The 16,007-nt window shown below is 43.9% G+C and overlaps 1 protein-coding gene and 1 non-coding gene across 3 annotated transcripts in view; both read right to left on the reverse strand.

The window, feature by feature from the left end:
- The window catches only part of Znf608 (zinc finger protein 608), a 105,878-nt gene extending 90,504 nt beyond the window's left edge, over window positions 1-15,374 (reverse strand). For both annotated transcript variants that reach the window (XM_059245912.1, XM_059245913.1), the window contains exon 1: window positions 14,279-15,374. In XM_059245912.1, the coding sequence (XP_059101895.1) occupies window positions 14,279-15,199 (921 nt within the window). In that variant the 5' untranslated portion in view covers window positions 15,200-15,374. The remainder of the gene's footprint in view (window positions 1-14,278) is intronic.
- LOC131896248 (U6 spliceosomal RNA) lies at window positions 815-919 on the reverse strand. Its single transcript, XR_009375408.1, has one exon. It is a non-coding gene; the product is annotated as a U6 spliceosomal RNA (small nuclear RNA).
- Window positions 15,375-16,007: the final 633 nt, after the last annotated feature.

The raw sequence follows: 16,007 nt of genomic DNA on the forward strand, positions 1-16,007 counted from the left end.
AAGTCATTTCGTGTTGTCATCCGATCACTGGCACATACCAGCAGCTACTAAGAGTTCCCGTCACCCTAAGACCGGGCGGGATTAGTCCCTGGAAGTAACCGCAGCCACACTAGCTCGGGGCCATGGAAGAGATTGGTTGGTACCAGGAAATAATGTACGCGATCTTGCAGCAGGCTGGCGGATTCACGTGGCAGTCTTTCAAAGTGCACCTTAAGCCTTTAATATAAGCTAAGATAGAAAGTATTAGACTTGGTGTAAGCAGATTTATAGAAATCATTTTCAGAGCATCTTAGCCTAGCTCCCTCCCCCACACACATTTTACACTGGTAACAAAAAGGATCCATCCAAATAGCATATAAAACAGGCCAAACCGGACCAGCAAGACCTGAGAGGAACATGTTAAGTTATAGGGGCAGAAAACTCAGCACCTGCCCTTCCCCATGCTTTTGTTTGTTTGTTTCGTTTGGTTTGGTTTTCCGAGACCGGGTTTCTCTGTGTAGTTTTGGTGCCTGTCCTGGATCTCGCTCTGTAGACCAGGCTGGCCTCGAACTCCCAGAGATCCTCCTGCCTCTGCCTCCCGAGTGCTGGGATTAAAGGCGTGCGCCACCGCCCCGCCCTCCCCCATTCTTTATCCTCTTTGTGAATGGAAACGGAACACCTGAGTAGAAGGCATGTTTAGATGATGACTTTTTAAGAGGCTGGCGAGTATTTCCATCATGGAGGCAGTGACAACCGGCAAAAAAAGCTTTCGTTCCAGGAAAGGTTAAGGCTGTAGGGACATTCATGCTCACACCGCCCCCATGTTTTCACACAGGTAAATATGGAATGCTTCACGAATTTGCAGGTCATCCTTTCGCAGAGGCCATGCAATGTCCCTGTATCATTTCAACTTAGGTATATGTGCTGCCGAAGAGAGCACCATGTTTTTCCAATTTTACACTTACATTTTGGTTTGCTAAGCAAACATTAACATTTAAACAAAGAATGATCACCAAAGAATCAAATTTAGGTGAACATTTCAAGTTCATCAATTTAGTGATTTTTTTTTTGGGGGGGGGACAGGTTCTCCTGTGTAGCCCTGGCTGGCCTAGAACTCATGAAGATCCACCTGCCTCGGTCACTCGAGTGACCAGGTCCAGTAATTCTTTACATTTTAAAGCACATTTTCATTTGCTCTGCTTGGTGACAAAGGTAGTTGTGGGCCAACATGAAGATTTAAAAGTCTACAGTGTCAAATAATTAAGTTGAAATCTCACAGAAGGAAAATCAGGCCTCTTCACTCATTAGTATAGAATGTACTACCAGAAAAGCACCAGATATAAAGAATAGCACATTTAAAACGTCAGAAGTAGTTTGAGAATGAGGCCATTTAGACCTGATCTTTTATATCTTTTTTTGTTCCTCAATTCCTTCATCGCCATTATATACTAGATACACACTAGTCCCTCGAAGAGAGCTCCCAAATAAAGCTACCAGCCTGCCATTTGGAGGAGAAATCATGCCATTTCAAAGGGATAAAAAGCATTAAAATAAGAGGACCAAACCTTGAGGGAGAAGACAACCCAGGTCACTTTAAGCAGACTGGGATCTTGTAAGCTCAGTTTTTTAAGAATGTATCAGTGGTGGAGAGCACCCAGCTGGCCTGGCATGGTGGCGCACGCCTTTAATCCCAGCACTCAGGAGGCAGAGGCAGGCGGGTCTCTGTGAGTTCGAGGCCAGCCTGGTCTACAGAGTGAGTTCCAGGACAGACAGAGATACACAGAGAAAGCATATCTCAAATAAATAGATAGATAGATGGATGGATGGATGATGGATGGATGGATGGATGGATGAATAAATGAACAAATGAATGAAAAGAGCACCGAGTTCGGAGGATTGGGTTTCAACACATAGCAGAGAGGCAGCTCACAACCATCTCTAACTCCAGTTCCAGGGCATCCAATGTCCTCTTCTGGTCTCTCTGGGCACTAAGCCTACACGTGATGCACAGACACACTTGTAACCCAAACAGCCATGCACATAAAATATTAAAGAACGCATCAAGTAGTGAACAAATTGTTTTAATGTTCTGGTAGGATGGCTTTGATGGTGGTCAGGCAGATCAGAAGCCACGAAAAAAATATTTGGAACTGCAGTTATCAGAAAGTGTGACAGTTTTCAGACAAAAGAGCAGTTTGGAATAAGGGGTTTCACCCCTAAGACTGATGTAAAAATGTAAGTAGTGAATGAGGAAGTGTTTAGACTTGACACTTCCAGAAAACAGTAGTTTACTGGAGACACCCCTAAATCTTTTTATCCAAAAGATTAGAAGGCTGAACTACTGCTACCATGGGAACAAAGGCCATTGTTTCGGGTATTCTATTGTACTAAGAAAAGTTCATCTGACATTGTCTAAAGAGAATCGCTCTGGCTTCAGACTGCCAGACAACAGCGCTCTGGCCCCTAGATTGCTATGCGACTTCACTGCCTTCCTGGAGAGTCCCTTTGTATTCAGAACCATGCTACTACCCAATGAAATAGGGGGTATTTCTAACAAATGTCCCAACAGTTCTGGAGAATGTGTTGGGTAGGACCTTGGGGTACCAAGGGCCCTCTGCTACCCATCCTCATGCCCAAACCTGTCTTCTACTCCAGGTAGTAGCCCTCCCTGCTTGACCCTCCCCACCACCATCCCAGGGAAACAGAAGATGAAACACAGCAAGAGTGCTCGAGTCCTTCTCTCAGCTACAAGAATCTTAGGGTTTTAACGTCGTGACTAGGCAAGGAACTGATAACCACCCGCCTTCCCAACTCCTGCCTCATTTCTCAATAGTTTAAGAAATGTTCTTGGCCAAGCAGTCTTCCTGGTAAATACTTAAATAATTCATTCTCTTGCCTCCCTACATGCATAGAAGGGACCTGGGAGAAACACTTGCGCGTGATCACGAAGCACAACCCTGGGCATTCAATCTCTGTCATTTACAGGCTCATTTTGTCACCCACCAGTCCATAGGATTTAGTGAGGAGTAAGTCTTAGTATGTAAACAAACGGTTTGCTCTACAATTAAACCATTCATTTGTCCTTTTTTTGTTGTTGTTGTTTCACAGCTTGGCTGCGGCCCAACCCAGAGACTCCTAGGTTCGTCCATTATTTTGCTCCCCCAATGGTTAAAAGGGAATAAGCTCATTCGGAGTTTAGAAAACTATGCAGCATCAACAAAGGCATGTAATGTTTCCAAGACGCACAGTGGCTTTCCAAATACACAATGAGTAGCTGTGTGCAGCAGCATCTCACCCCCCCACCCCCCCACCCCCCCAACACAAATGCCAGGCCCCAATTAAGCACCCTGGGGGCCGTCAAAGAAGTTATGCTAAGTTGCAAATACAGCAAGATCCACTTGAAATCCAACTGTCCTGTATGCTTTTCCTTCTAAGATAGGCAAAAAGATTGGGGCAGACTGACCTTATTAAGGGGTAATTAGTGAATCCCAGGAGTGGAAAGGCCATCACAGTCATGCTTATTATGAGGTTTCGGTATAGAGATGCAATGCTTTTTAAGCTAGGGGGTCTCCACAATCTAAGAGGCCCATGTTTTAAAACAGTAGGGATTTCAATCTGCCCGTTTTTCTTTTAAGATATTAAGGGAGAAGAAAGGAAGCCACACAAAAAAAACTTGCTTATTGCTTTTATGAAGTTTGTATATAGTTTAAATTAAGGACTTTTGTAGAAATCATTTGAGCCATTTATATTTCATAGATAATAAACATGAAGAGTTTTGGTAAAATCATCTAAGTTATTTATATTCCATATATAATAAATAAAGTAAAATAAGACCTGTTTAAATACAGTGAAATAAACACTCCTTCTTGATTACAGAGATTGAAAATAGCATATAAAAAGGATGATAAAAAAATCAATCAACATGGGGCTTTTATTATTACATGACAATGACCTTGAAAAGACAATGGCTGCATTCATTTACACGTGAAAGTGTTACTTAGAAACTGAGTGACGTGATCAACATAACCACTTTACCATCAATAAAACCCTTCACACCTCTTTAAAGCCCATTACTGTTGTTGGTATCAATCTGCCAAGATGCTTGAGGAAGGAACTCTCCTATAAAATGTGCCAATAAATTCCGCTGTTTACATCCTTTAATGTCAAGAGTACCACCTCTCCACCAATGCTAAGCCACAGGTCCACTGTCATGTGTACTAAAATTCTCCAGTCCAGTATTTGAGAAAGTGGTTTCCAAGGGATGTAATGAAACAGCATTCTTAACTTTTCTTTCTTGGCCAAGATCTAAACACCTCCAATGTTCACACAAATCAGGTGGATCAACAACTTTGTGAAAATTCATTGAAAAGGAGAAAACAGAGTAATGAACATTGTTGTATAAAAATTCCTCCCACAGTGGAAGCAACCTGAAACCCAGAACCCAGTCCCTTCTCATAGTCTGTGCACTTCTGTATGGGGGTGGGGGTTAGGTCATGGGACTCCATAGGTAGCAATACAATGGCACCAACAACCCCAAGAGGTTGTGCTCCAAGGGCTTGGACACAATTTAGGGGAATGGTTAGTGCCTACAATGACATCATTAATGCAATCCTATTTATCAAACCAAGCAATGACCCAATTACTCTATCTGGGGTTACAGCTTTTGGCCATAACAATGAAAGAATTTTCAAATGTAGCATGTATCTGTCTCGGCCAAATATAGCCGTACTATATTTAGAAGTAAATTTGTATTTGTGTTCTATTAAAACACTCCACAGGGGCCCCTCCTTGGCCAAATATCCTGTTTTGTTTATTTCAGAAATTCTACAAAATGTTTTTTGCAAAACTTAGACATATGCAATGCGTTCTGGGAAATCTTGAAAGATGGCTGTGGGGGCGGGGGTTGGGGTGAGGTGGGGAGCGGGGACCCTAACCAAAGGTCTAGCGACCCCTGGAAGTTCCTGATAACCGAGAATTCTCCCTCTTCGAGTAAATCCAAGGGCTCAACAAATAATAGATAGATAGATAGATAGATAGATAGATAGATAGATAGATAGATAGATAGATAGAAAGTTCCTGATAACCGAGAATTCTCCCTCTTCGAGTAAATCCAAGGGCTCAACAAATAATAGATAGATAGATAGATAGATAGATAGATAGATAGATAGATAGATAGATAGATAGATAGATGGATGGATGGATGGATGGATGGATGGATGGATAGATGGATAGATAGATAAACAGACAAATAAATAGATGGATAAATAAATAAATAAATGTTGAAGGGCATTAATTTGTTTCTAGACGTGTGCGTGTAAGTAAAACAGCAGTCATAATGTGGAAATTTCAGTCACATTTTACAACTAATTGGAAGCAGATTAGAATTCCGCCTCGGGGGAACGTTGTCAGACTAGAAGCTGGAGCAAATGAAGAAAGAGGTGAAGGCGTCCTGAAGAGCTGACAGATTTACTGCGCTCAGGGCCATAAACGGGTCCCCCGCTGCAAGAAGGGCGCGTCCCCGCAGTCCAGGAGCGCGCAGCGAGGCCCCTAGGGATCCAGGCTGCTGGGTATCTGGTCCCCTCATACACAAAACATAAGGGACCTGCACAGTGACACACGGGTGGATGCCCAAGTCCAAGGGGGAGGGCCTTTCTTTGCCAGGTGGGGGAGGGGAGAGGGGGAAGGGGAAGCAGCTTGTGAGGGCTCATAGAGCCATGAAGTAATGGAAACAGCTGCTGGCTTTCGACTTCAATGTCTGGCATCTGCTGCGCCATCACGGGAAAGGCTGGGGAAGGATTTGGGCAAGGAATGTAAATGGGGACAATTGCCCAAATGGAGCTGGATGCAGGGGGTGGAGGGAGACCAAATTGCTCCCTTCTGACACCACGTTGCTCCCTGTGGGCAGCAGCAAGCACACGTGAGGGACTTAAGTCAGACTGCACCTTCCAGCAGTTGACAGATCTGGGAATGCGCAGCGCTTCTCCATCCGTTACTAAGATGTCAGACAATGCAGGCTGCCTGGTTGACCCAGTGCCCACCATTCATCGATGTTCTGCCCAACTCCCACTCAGCTTCACACCGAGTTAGAACTCCCTATTTCACTCACTCGCGTTGTTTTGTTTTTTTTTTTAATCACCACTTACTTTTGATCTAGGTCAAAGGTCAGGTTCTGTTTGCTCTTGCCTATTTTCTCCTTCGCTTCCTAGATTCAGTCCCTAATTTCATTCCCATCACAAAAGAGTTGGAACCCGGGAACACAGCGCCAAGTGCCACTCTGCTAACCAAGAACCCATAATAAAACCCAGATTCGATAGCGTTATCCATGTACTGTGGTGAGCCACATGCAAATAAACAGTTCTCTGCGAAGAATGAAACTCCAAGGTTTCTGTCCTTCCAAGCCAAACATTATTGTTTTGAATATGAGCTATCCATAAAGTCAGTGAAGGAGATGACAGGAAATTCAAAAGTAAGCTGGTCTGGCTGAGCACAGTTTGAAAAAGGAAAGGTGGGGGAGGAGGTAAGAGGAGGGGAGGAGGAGGAATGTTCTCCAAGCCCCCCTCTTATTTTAAGTGAAGAATGAGCTAAACTGTAAAATCCACACAGGAACATAAACAGTGATTTTATGCTAGCGGAATCCAAAAGTGTGGTGAGGCTAATACCTCACCCAAGCGCAGCCCTCCAACATAGGTCGCTAACCTAACTTGGAACAACTTGGACCTGACCTTTGAACCTTCAGTGACTAACAGAAAGGACAAAGAGGTGTAAGGAGAGCAGCCAGTCAGAGAGCCAGACATGCTTTCTTACCAAACCAGGACTTTTCTCTAATCAAAAGGGCGAATAGTAACTTTCAGGAGTTTTCCAAAGTGTGACCAACTGGAACTTTGTCATCTGTTGCTAATTGAAGCCTATAAAAGAGCCCATTTCTTAAAACACATCACAAACACTATATATATACATATATATATACATATGCATATATGTATATGTATAAATGTATGTATGTATACACACACTCACATATTTACTGCCACATGAGAAAAACCAGAGTCAAGCTCACTGTTAGAAGATCAACACAACCAAAGACCAAGCTATTATTTCAAACTGTCAGGGGAAAGGCAGTAAAATTGCTACCAGGTCTCCTTAAGTTACCCTTCAATAAAAAAGAAGCCATCAGGGAAATAAGAGGAAAAGAAAACACATCAAAACCTTCAAAGTCCCTTTAAGTAAAATTATACGTCTGTGGCACCATGCCATCTGCTCTCTGGTTAACATAATAAACCCATTCTCAACCCGAAATATGTGCTTTCTAAAATCATTATGAACAGCACAAAACATAGCCAATATATTTTTATTTACTCCTAAACTGTGAAGCCTACAGTCCTATGGCATTATTGGGGCATGCCTACATGTCCCCCGCTCAGTATGTTGGTCTGAAGGTGCTAGCTGGCAATGAAGGGTCCCAGGAGGAAGAAAGCTAGGTGGCTGAGGGTCCCAGCGAATAATACTCAGACTGTGTTGGGGTGGTGAGGTGGGAATGAAGAGGGAGGGCTTTGACAAAGTTCACAGAGATGTCTGTTCATCATTTCAAGCCCACTTGTCCTAACCAGAACAGCCTGATGGTTGGGTTCTTCTCCATTACAGCTACATCACAGTCTTTACATTTCCATTTAGCTTCCCTGGGAATCAAACCTCCTTCTGAACACCAGATGAGAGCCCTGTAGTTTAAGGCCCATTGGCTGACCAAACACAAGTCTTTGCTTGGTGATCACTTCAGTTTTTGAAGCAAAACCCATCTCTTCTACTACATCCCCAAAGGTGTTTCTAAGCAAAATTCAGCAGGCATGCCACGTTCAGCTTTCAGAGCAAAGTGCCAGTCCCACCATCTTGAATTCCCCTGAAGCTCTCAAAATGACATTAGAAACAGCCCAACTGCTGGACAACCAGCTAAAGGGAGATTAACAATCTTGCATTCCATGGCAATGGCGTTTATTCCACTTGCCAAAACCTTTAGCAGGAAGCACTTGGAACAGGAAGCAAGCAGTCACTAGTGAAATTTCACTGGGGAGACATAACTGGACACAGAGGGAGAGGCCTCCTTTCTCTGGAGCAGAGTGAAATGAAACATTAGTGGTGTACTTTTTTTAAAAAAAAAAAGTACATTCATTCATTCATTTATTCAAATAGGTATTTATGGGTGCATCTGCCCTCATGTGAGGGGGTGTGTCCCTGTCACAGGGCACATGAAGAGGGTCAGAAGACAAATCAGAAGAGCCGGTTCTTGGGACCACAATGTGGGTCCCAATGTGGAACAAGCGCTCAGGTCAGTGTGGCAAGTGCTTTTACCCTTTGAGTCATCTCAAAAACTTTGGGGTTTTTTGGGTTTTTTGTCTGTTTGTCTGCTTTTGTTTTGAGAATAAAGCTCATACTATCTAAGACTACCACACCAACATCTATATATGCAATGACATTTAGACGCACGGACCTCTACGAAAGACCCCTTACCAGGCTCCAATGGGATCCTTACATTACTTACTCGGTGACCACCTAAGCCATTACTGAAGTTTCACCTGTTTCCTTTCCCTTACCATATTCAGTGACCCAGGCATCGGGCATGTATGATTTGCTGGTAGCAATCCTAATAAAGAGGTGATGTTCTCACTGTGATGTTGCTGCCAAGGGTAGCCCAGTGTTTCCTTCATTCTGGCTTCTACACGACAGGAGAATGCTATCCAGGTGACTTAGAAATCAACTGTTTATTATTCAAGCAGAACCCTTGATGTTCAGATTGCTGGCAAGTTGAGACTGCTGGCAATCAAAACTATGTTGTGCTGTAGTAATTACTACGACAAACTTCCCAATGCTTAATATGAAAGAATAGGAGAGCATGATCCTTCCACCTCTTCTACACCTCTAGAGTGTGTTCAACGTGGCAATTATCTCCGTTCAAGCTGCAGAGTTTAAATTGCATTGAAACTCAATTATACTCATGACTTTTTTAAACATACACTTCAAAAGGCAGGTTTCATCACACTCAAATCACTGAGCAAAATCTCTTTCCCAGCTTATAAAAAAGAGATTTTTATCCCCCCCTCCCATGAGACATCTTCAAATACAAAACTGACTTTCCCTGAAGCTTTGGATCTACTTTTTTTTTTTTTTTTTCCTGTGAATGCAGAAGGAAGGCTGAGCATTGTTAAAAGACAAAGAGGGTGCCCACCTGATTTTAAAACAAATGGTTCAACCTGCAGGTCTCCCAAATGTCATTCATTACCAACAGCCCCGACTGCCATCACCTTCAAAGAGCAGAACAGACACAAAAACACTTTCCTTTGCTACTCTTACAAAACGCAAAGGAACAAGAAGTAGTAACTTTATGATTTAAGTGCTTGTGGCTAAAATAGCTTTCCAATTATCAAGGGCCTCTTAGACTGAGCAAGAATGCATTATGTGCTAATGACCACAACCAGGGGTCCCTTCTCCACTCCTTTGTCAGAACGCAAGCAGATAGTCCCCTGCAGCTTCACCATTAACATGTCTGTTTCCTGTCAGCCCACTCAGAGATAATGTCATTTATCTCAGGAAGGCACAAGCCCAGTCATTAGCTTCAATAAAAGACCTCAAACAAAGGCCGGATAATGTCTTACCCAGGGTTCCCACTAAGCCCAGAACCAAAAATCCTGGCGTCTAAGAGTCAAGGACTCAGAAAAGTTACCCTTAACGGAGTATGTTGTTGCTTATTGAGGATTCTAGAGTATGGCCTATGTATAGTAAACACAAGTCCCCAGGACTATCACACAAAATTAGATTAATGAAGAGTGATGACCAGGGTTGGCCCTAGGGAGCCTTTCCCCCTGGTAGCCTCCAGGAGGAAAATTGACAGAATCATTTAGATCTTTTGAAGACCTGACCCCCTCATTGTGAGGGCCTGTAGAAACGGAATAACCCATAGGAAGTGGTCAATGGCTGAACTTTTGGAAACCCTCCAAATAAAAGTGGAACTAGTTAAAAGAAATGTGGGAACATGTGTTTTCACAGTGGTGCTCGAATTACTGCAATTTCAACTTTCTATGAAGTACCAGGTGAACTTTTTTTAAATTAAAAAAAAAAAACAAAAAACACACAGCCATCGTCAAAGTTGGGGCAAATCTCAGCCATTCATTCAATCCCCATGTTTCATGCTGGAAACGAAGACCAGATGGTACTTTCCATGTTATTTGAGTCTGGTTATTGAACACCTCTGTGGCTTGGGAGATTTCTGCTTAGCACTTTTAGCATTCATTTCATTTACTAACTATAAAATGCTGCTTAGAAAAAAATAAGTCTTTATAATACTCTAATTAAAACAATCTTGCACCCAAGCAATTTCACTTGAAGAACATACTCTTAAGCTTAGGCCATTTGAACATCCAGCCCCTCCTCCTGCCTCCCCACCCCGCTTGATTTTGAGCTATTTGACAAGGTATTAAAAGCAGCTGAATATTACCCTCTAAAGCTCAATCTGGAGATGGTACCTATGTTCACTTTTTTTTTTTTCCTCCAGCAAACCTAACAGATTTCAAATGCTAAACTCAGAGCTCAGTGATGGCTCTGATCACACACAAATGCTCCACGATCCATGTGTTCTCACAGATACCACTGACCAGCCCCTCGGTCACCCTCCCAGGGTGTCTACTGGAAAGGGGGGAGAGGCGTCTATGCAAGGCTCACAGGAAGCCACCTTTAGCTAAATCCACATGTAACTTTCAAAACAGTGCACCGTCCAACTACAACGGACTGGGTTGTTTCATTAAAGCCAGTGACCTTCCTGCCCTTTCATTCTGCCTTAGATCAAATGCACTCCCTAACTCACAGGACACACTGTATATTATGGGGGTGGGGGACAGAGCCACAAAAGTCATTAATCAAAATATGTTCTTAAACTGCTCGCACTCACTTAGAGAATGTGTCAGGATTCCCTAGTGAAGTGTAAAAAGGCTTCTACAGGAGAATAAAACAAAATGAGTGATGTCCTCTTATAGGCAGATCCATTTATAGACACCATCTTTAGGAAGACAAGGCCCATGGAAATGAAAAGTTTATGGTATTACAGAAATAACCCTCCTTGGAACACCTACTGCATAGGACCCTAAGACAAAACTGTATGACCTGTGTGCCTTTCCTTTATTTCTGTTTCAGTATCGGCTGTTGTTAGGGTGGTTTTCCTGTGTGTTCCCCAATAATCTAGTGATGGAGTGACCCCCACTAAATGTAGCAGTACTCAATATAACTGTTTAATTCAGCCCAGTGGCTCCTTGTCTGATAAGTCTAAGCTGTAAGACGATGAAGGGAAACAGCTTCAATGCAGGACCATTATGCTGTGAGAGGAAGGAGGAGGAAGGTGGAGAGACAGGTTTTAACAACCAAAAGCCAACCCATCAAATCTACTTACTCAGACATGTCACTGGTGGCTTAACCACAAAATGGGCTATAGAAATATAGCTCAAACATCTTGGAATTATGGCATGTTTTGATTTTTTTTTTTCACGTATTAAGGGAGTGGCGACTTTTACAACATACTTGTGGTTTCCACATAAAGGATCCAGAACACTCACTGATTTAATTAGGTTTTTCCTAAGGTCCAATTTATCATGTTTTACATGACTCTGTGTAGTGAAGGAACAGAAGAAACAGACCAAAAATAGACAGTTAAGCATGCTGTGAAAATTAACCAGTGACAGCAAGTCTTACGAATCTCATCTAACCTTCCAGCCAGGAAAAAAAAAATATACTAACAGCACACACATTGCCCTTAGGTTTTCAATGTGCTCCTCCTACACACACTAGAGCCACACATGATTGCTGCAGACTAATCATGTTTACTCTGGAGGCACTTGCTCTTCAGTAACCTGGTTCTTCAAGCAATGTTGAACTTTTAAAAACAAAAAAACTTCAGATATGAAGCTTTTTTTTTTTCAAGTCAAGTGGGCCTACTAAGTTTTTGCTTTCTAAATAGGCATCTTTCTGCCCTGAGAAGTATTTTCTAAAGCCAAGCCCAATTTGACATAACCAGTAGTTAGTGGAATTAGGTTTGCTTCCCTACATGGTATTATTATTCATGCCCAAGAGTTGCCATCTCTGGGAGCCAAGGATGGACGTATTACTAAGTCGTTTGGGGGACAGAGAGGACAGTGCTTAAGGAGTGATGTTTGAGATCTCAAGCCAACACCCCAGCTTGACAAGAGAAGCCAACACTGTGAATTCCAGGCCCCTGGACAGCATCCGAAGAAGATCTCTGGGCCAACACTAGTGGCTGAGGTTGGTGCACTCTGCGGGGCAGTGCTCTCTCTTCCCTCCCCCACCTCGGCCCCCACCGTGACGCGTTTGCTCTTCATTTATGGAATTCATATGATTCCATTTATCCTGCTCTGCCTGAAGATGCGTTGCATGTGCGTGAATAATTTAGCCCTTCCATTCCTCAACCACTTCCCTCTGTGACTGGGAAGCGAAAAGAACACAAAAACCGGAGAACCGACACCACGCACTAATCTCGGTTGCCATGACAGCAGCCTTTGAGATCCTGAAATGTTCCGATCGCCAGCTAAACAAAATTGTTGAATGTGAACATTTGGCTGGAAGATTAAAAGGCTAAGGAGAATGCAAAAGGGCAGAACCTCCCACATTCCCAGCAGCCAGTGGATCCAATCAAACAGCGCTGACTCCTTAACCACAGCATTGTGAGCACTGGATTAGGGCAATTCATCCAGATAGTTAAGGCAGATTAGAGCTGCAATTTGAAGACTATTGGCAACAAAAGTAAATGCTCCACTGTACTAAGTAATAAGAAGATTTCAAAACGTCTTGTAGTAGAAATTATGTGAAATCGCACATTTAAACTAAGAAGCAAAACCTGAGTATTTTTTTTTAACTTCGTTTAGATTCATCAGTGTAAAAGGCTAAGAGGATTTGGACTCAAAAAGTAATCAGTGGCCTTTTGCAAGTTTGACATTGTTGTCTACACCCTTCTCTACCTCCATCAATGTCTGCAATCAGAACTTTACTTCTACGTTCTAATTTAAATCTGGAGCACGTGAAGTCGGAAAATAAAAAGGATTGGAGAACTGTGAATCATTGCATGCAGAAATAATTCCCAGGAGATTTCTTAGTATCACTTACAATTCTGATCAAGACAGAAAGGGGGAAAAAACCCACATCATATAATAAGCATATATAGAAGAAATCCCATTGCTACAACCACTTGACAGAAATACTTCATCTGCATGCTACAACTTGTGGAATGACTCTAAAGATTAATTTCATAGAAACACCACTCTCACCTCCCAATCAATGTTCCTGGTAGACACAGACCCATCAGTGGCCAGACATTACCCCAAAGCAACCGCATCCCAGACAAACAAGACCCAGGCCTCCATGCCTAAGCAAGGTAACACTGGGGGCAGTTTTTCCAGTACAGCTTCTAACCACAGACTTTAAAACAATGACCAAGAGGGGTGCAAGGGTCCAAATGGCCTAAGCCAAGCATTGTTAAATGCAGCACACATGTCTAGTACTTCCCTTTGCTGCTGCCACCATGCCCCCTTTGGTTAGAGCGTCACATTTCAGGAACGCAAGCCAAGTGTGCTTTCCAGTTCTTACTTACTGAGCTTCCAGCTGCCCAGGCAACCTAAATACCCAAGCGATAGCAGTCTCACAGCTCCAGCTGCAAATAGGTGAGAGAGCAAAGGGAGAGTACTCATAGCCACCAAAACCATCACAGTTGGCTGCATAGTTAGGAAATCAGTGACCAGCACTCCAAGCTCGGGAGTCCATCCTTTGACAGAACTGTTTTGGGATAAGTAACAGAACAATGAGTGCAAATAACCCTTCACACTCCTTTCCACAGAGGGAACTAGAACCCTGTTCCTAAGGACACATTCTTAACAATAACACAGACGACAATTCTCCTTTGGGAAGAAACCAGGACGAAAGACAAGCTAGTGTAGCAGCTGGTTTCCTATTCAAAGCACACGGACAACTTGCTGGCTGGCCAGAAGCCCTTACAAGGCGAAAGGCACTTAGGACACCCAGAGCCTCCCACCCCATGACCTTTCAAACCTGGCACCACGAGCGGCCGAAGCAGCAGAAGCAAGAGCCAAACACTGCACTCAGGATAGCCCCCCCCCCCCCAAAGGATGACCGTCATAGAAATCTCACAGAGAACCCGAAAGCACTAGGAAGTGTAAGGCACCCGGAGGCACGTCCCACATCCCCAAACAGATACACACAGAGTGGGACACACAAGAAGGCGACCTTATTATCCTACCTTCTCGGTTTTCAGTTTCTTGATTCGCCTGTGGCTCTCCTCCTCCTCCTCTTCCTTCTTGACCAACATAGAGTTTCCCATGAGCGCTGAATCCGGAGCACTTTTGCTAACTTCCCCGGCAGCCGCGACGCCGCCACTCCCAGCGCCCCCGCAGTGGAAGGGGCTCGCACCGCTTCCATTGCTCTTGGACCCAAAGCCATAGAGGTGCCCACCACCGGAGGGGGCCTGGCCTCCGCTGCCATTCTGGTGGACCTGCAGCAGGTCGTGCTTCTCTTTCCGGGATCTCGCAGCATCCTTATCCCGCTTGGCGCCTCGGCTGCTGTGGCTTTTCCCTGGCTTCTCCTCCTTGCTTTTCCCACAGGAGCTTGCCCCCGCGGTGGCAGCCGAGGTCCCGGTGCTGGTACCGTTGCTGTTTGGGTTGCCGCCGCCGCCGCCGCCGCCGCCGCCGCTCACACTTTGACCCAGCGCTGAATTCATGCCAGCAGCCTCTCCAGGGCGCCCTTGGACTTCCTGCCTCTTGCCAGTGCTGCTGATCTCGGGAATTCCATACAAGGCAGCAGAAGGCAGAGATTTATTAGCATCCTTAGAAGTTTTAGCCCTTTTCACTTTTGATTTGCTGGTCTCTTTGTGTGAATTCCCCTGGGGAGCGGAGGGCTGAACAGAAGCAAATTTTAGGCCATCAGCTAAGGCTGAGGTAGCACCGGTCCCATTGGAGGCCGGACCTCCACAATCCTTAGTGTTGCTGTTGGTAGTGGTGTTAGTGGGATTATTCATCTCAAATTTCTGTCTGTCCTTCTCCAAATCGGCGTCCAAATCAATGATTAAATTTCCAACCCCGATTTCCCAATCATCGCCACTGTCGTAAGTATCAACTGTATTTGGATCCACACCTTTTCCTGCAGTGGAAACGTTCACGGACATCCTGAAGATGAGCTCTCTAGATTAAAAATCCGATGAACTTTCCTTGTGAGATGAGGGGACATTCGTTTAACTCCGTTGGGCTTTCTCTTAAAAGAAAAAAAAAAAAATCTTCCAATCTTCTGCTTTTTCCTGCCCCAAGAATGTGTCCAAGGATCCCACACCCTTCACACGAGGTCCACCATCTCCTGTGGAGGGGGAAAAAGTCGAATGTTTCTTGTCTGGATGTTACCGGAATAGAAAACGATTAATACTGGGGAGTCAGTAAGGGGTACAGGGAAGGACAGAGAGTAAGGGGCTTATTATTGTCTCCACAGTCCAATACCAGGTTTAAAGGAAAACAGCCAGACTTGAAAAGCACCCACTGACAAAAAGCATCTTATAGAAGCTAAAATGAAAAGCCCCCTCAACAACAGGGAATAGCCAGTTCTTTAAAAGCGTTAAAATATCTCCGAGGATCTGATTCAAGTCCAGAAAGATTTTTGTGGCTTTTTTTTTTTTAAGTTGAACATTTTTGCCTGGCACATGGGTTATTTCAACCCCAGGAAAAGATCCCGGACACTCAGACAAGAAAAACACAGTGTTAAACATCTCTAAACATGTCCTGGCTCTTACAGTGTAAATAACCAGGCCCTGAAAGTTCTCTGGGACCCAGGCTCAGAATGATGTCACTAAACCTTCCTTCTTTCTCATTTTAATACCTCTTACAAATTGCCTGGGAAATCTAGGTTTTGTTTCCCATAAGAAACAGGAAAAAACAAAACCGTAGTCCCCCTCACACACACAAACATACCACCCCCCTTGCCCCCAC

This window comes from Peromyscus eremicus, chromosome 19, assembly GCF_949786415.1.
Source record: "Peromyscus eremicus chromosome 19, PerEre_H2_v1, whole genome shotgun sequence".
NCBI lineage: Eukaryota > Metazoa > Chordata > Mammalia > Rodentia > Cricetidae > Peromyscus > Peromyscus eremicus.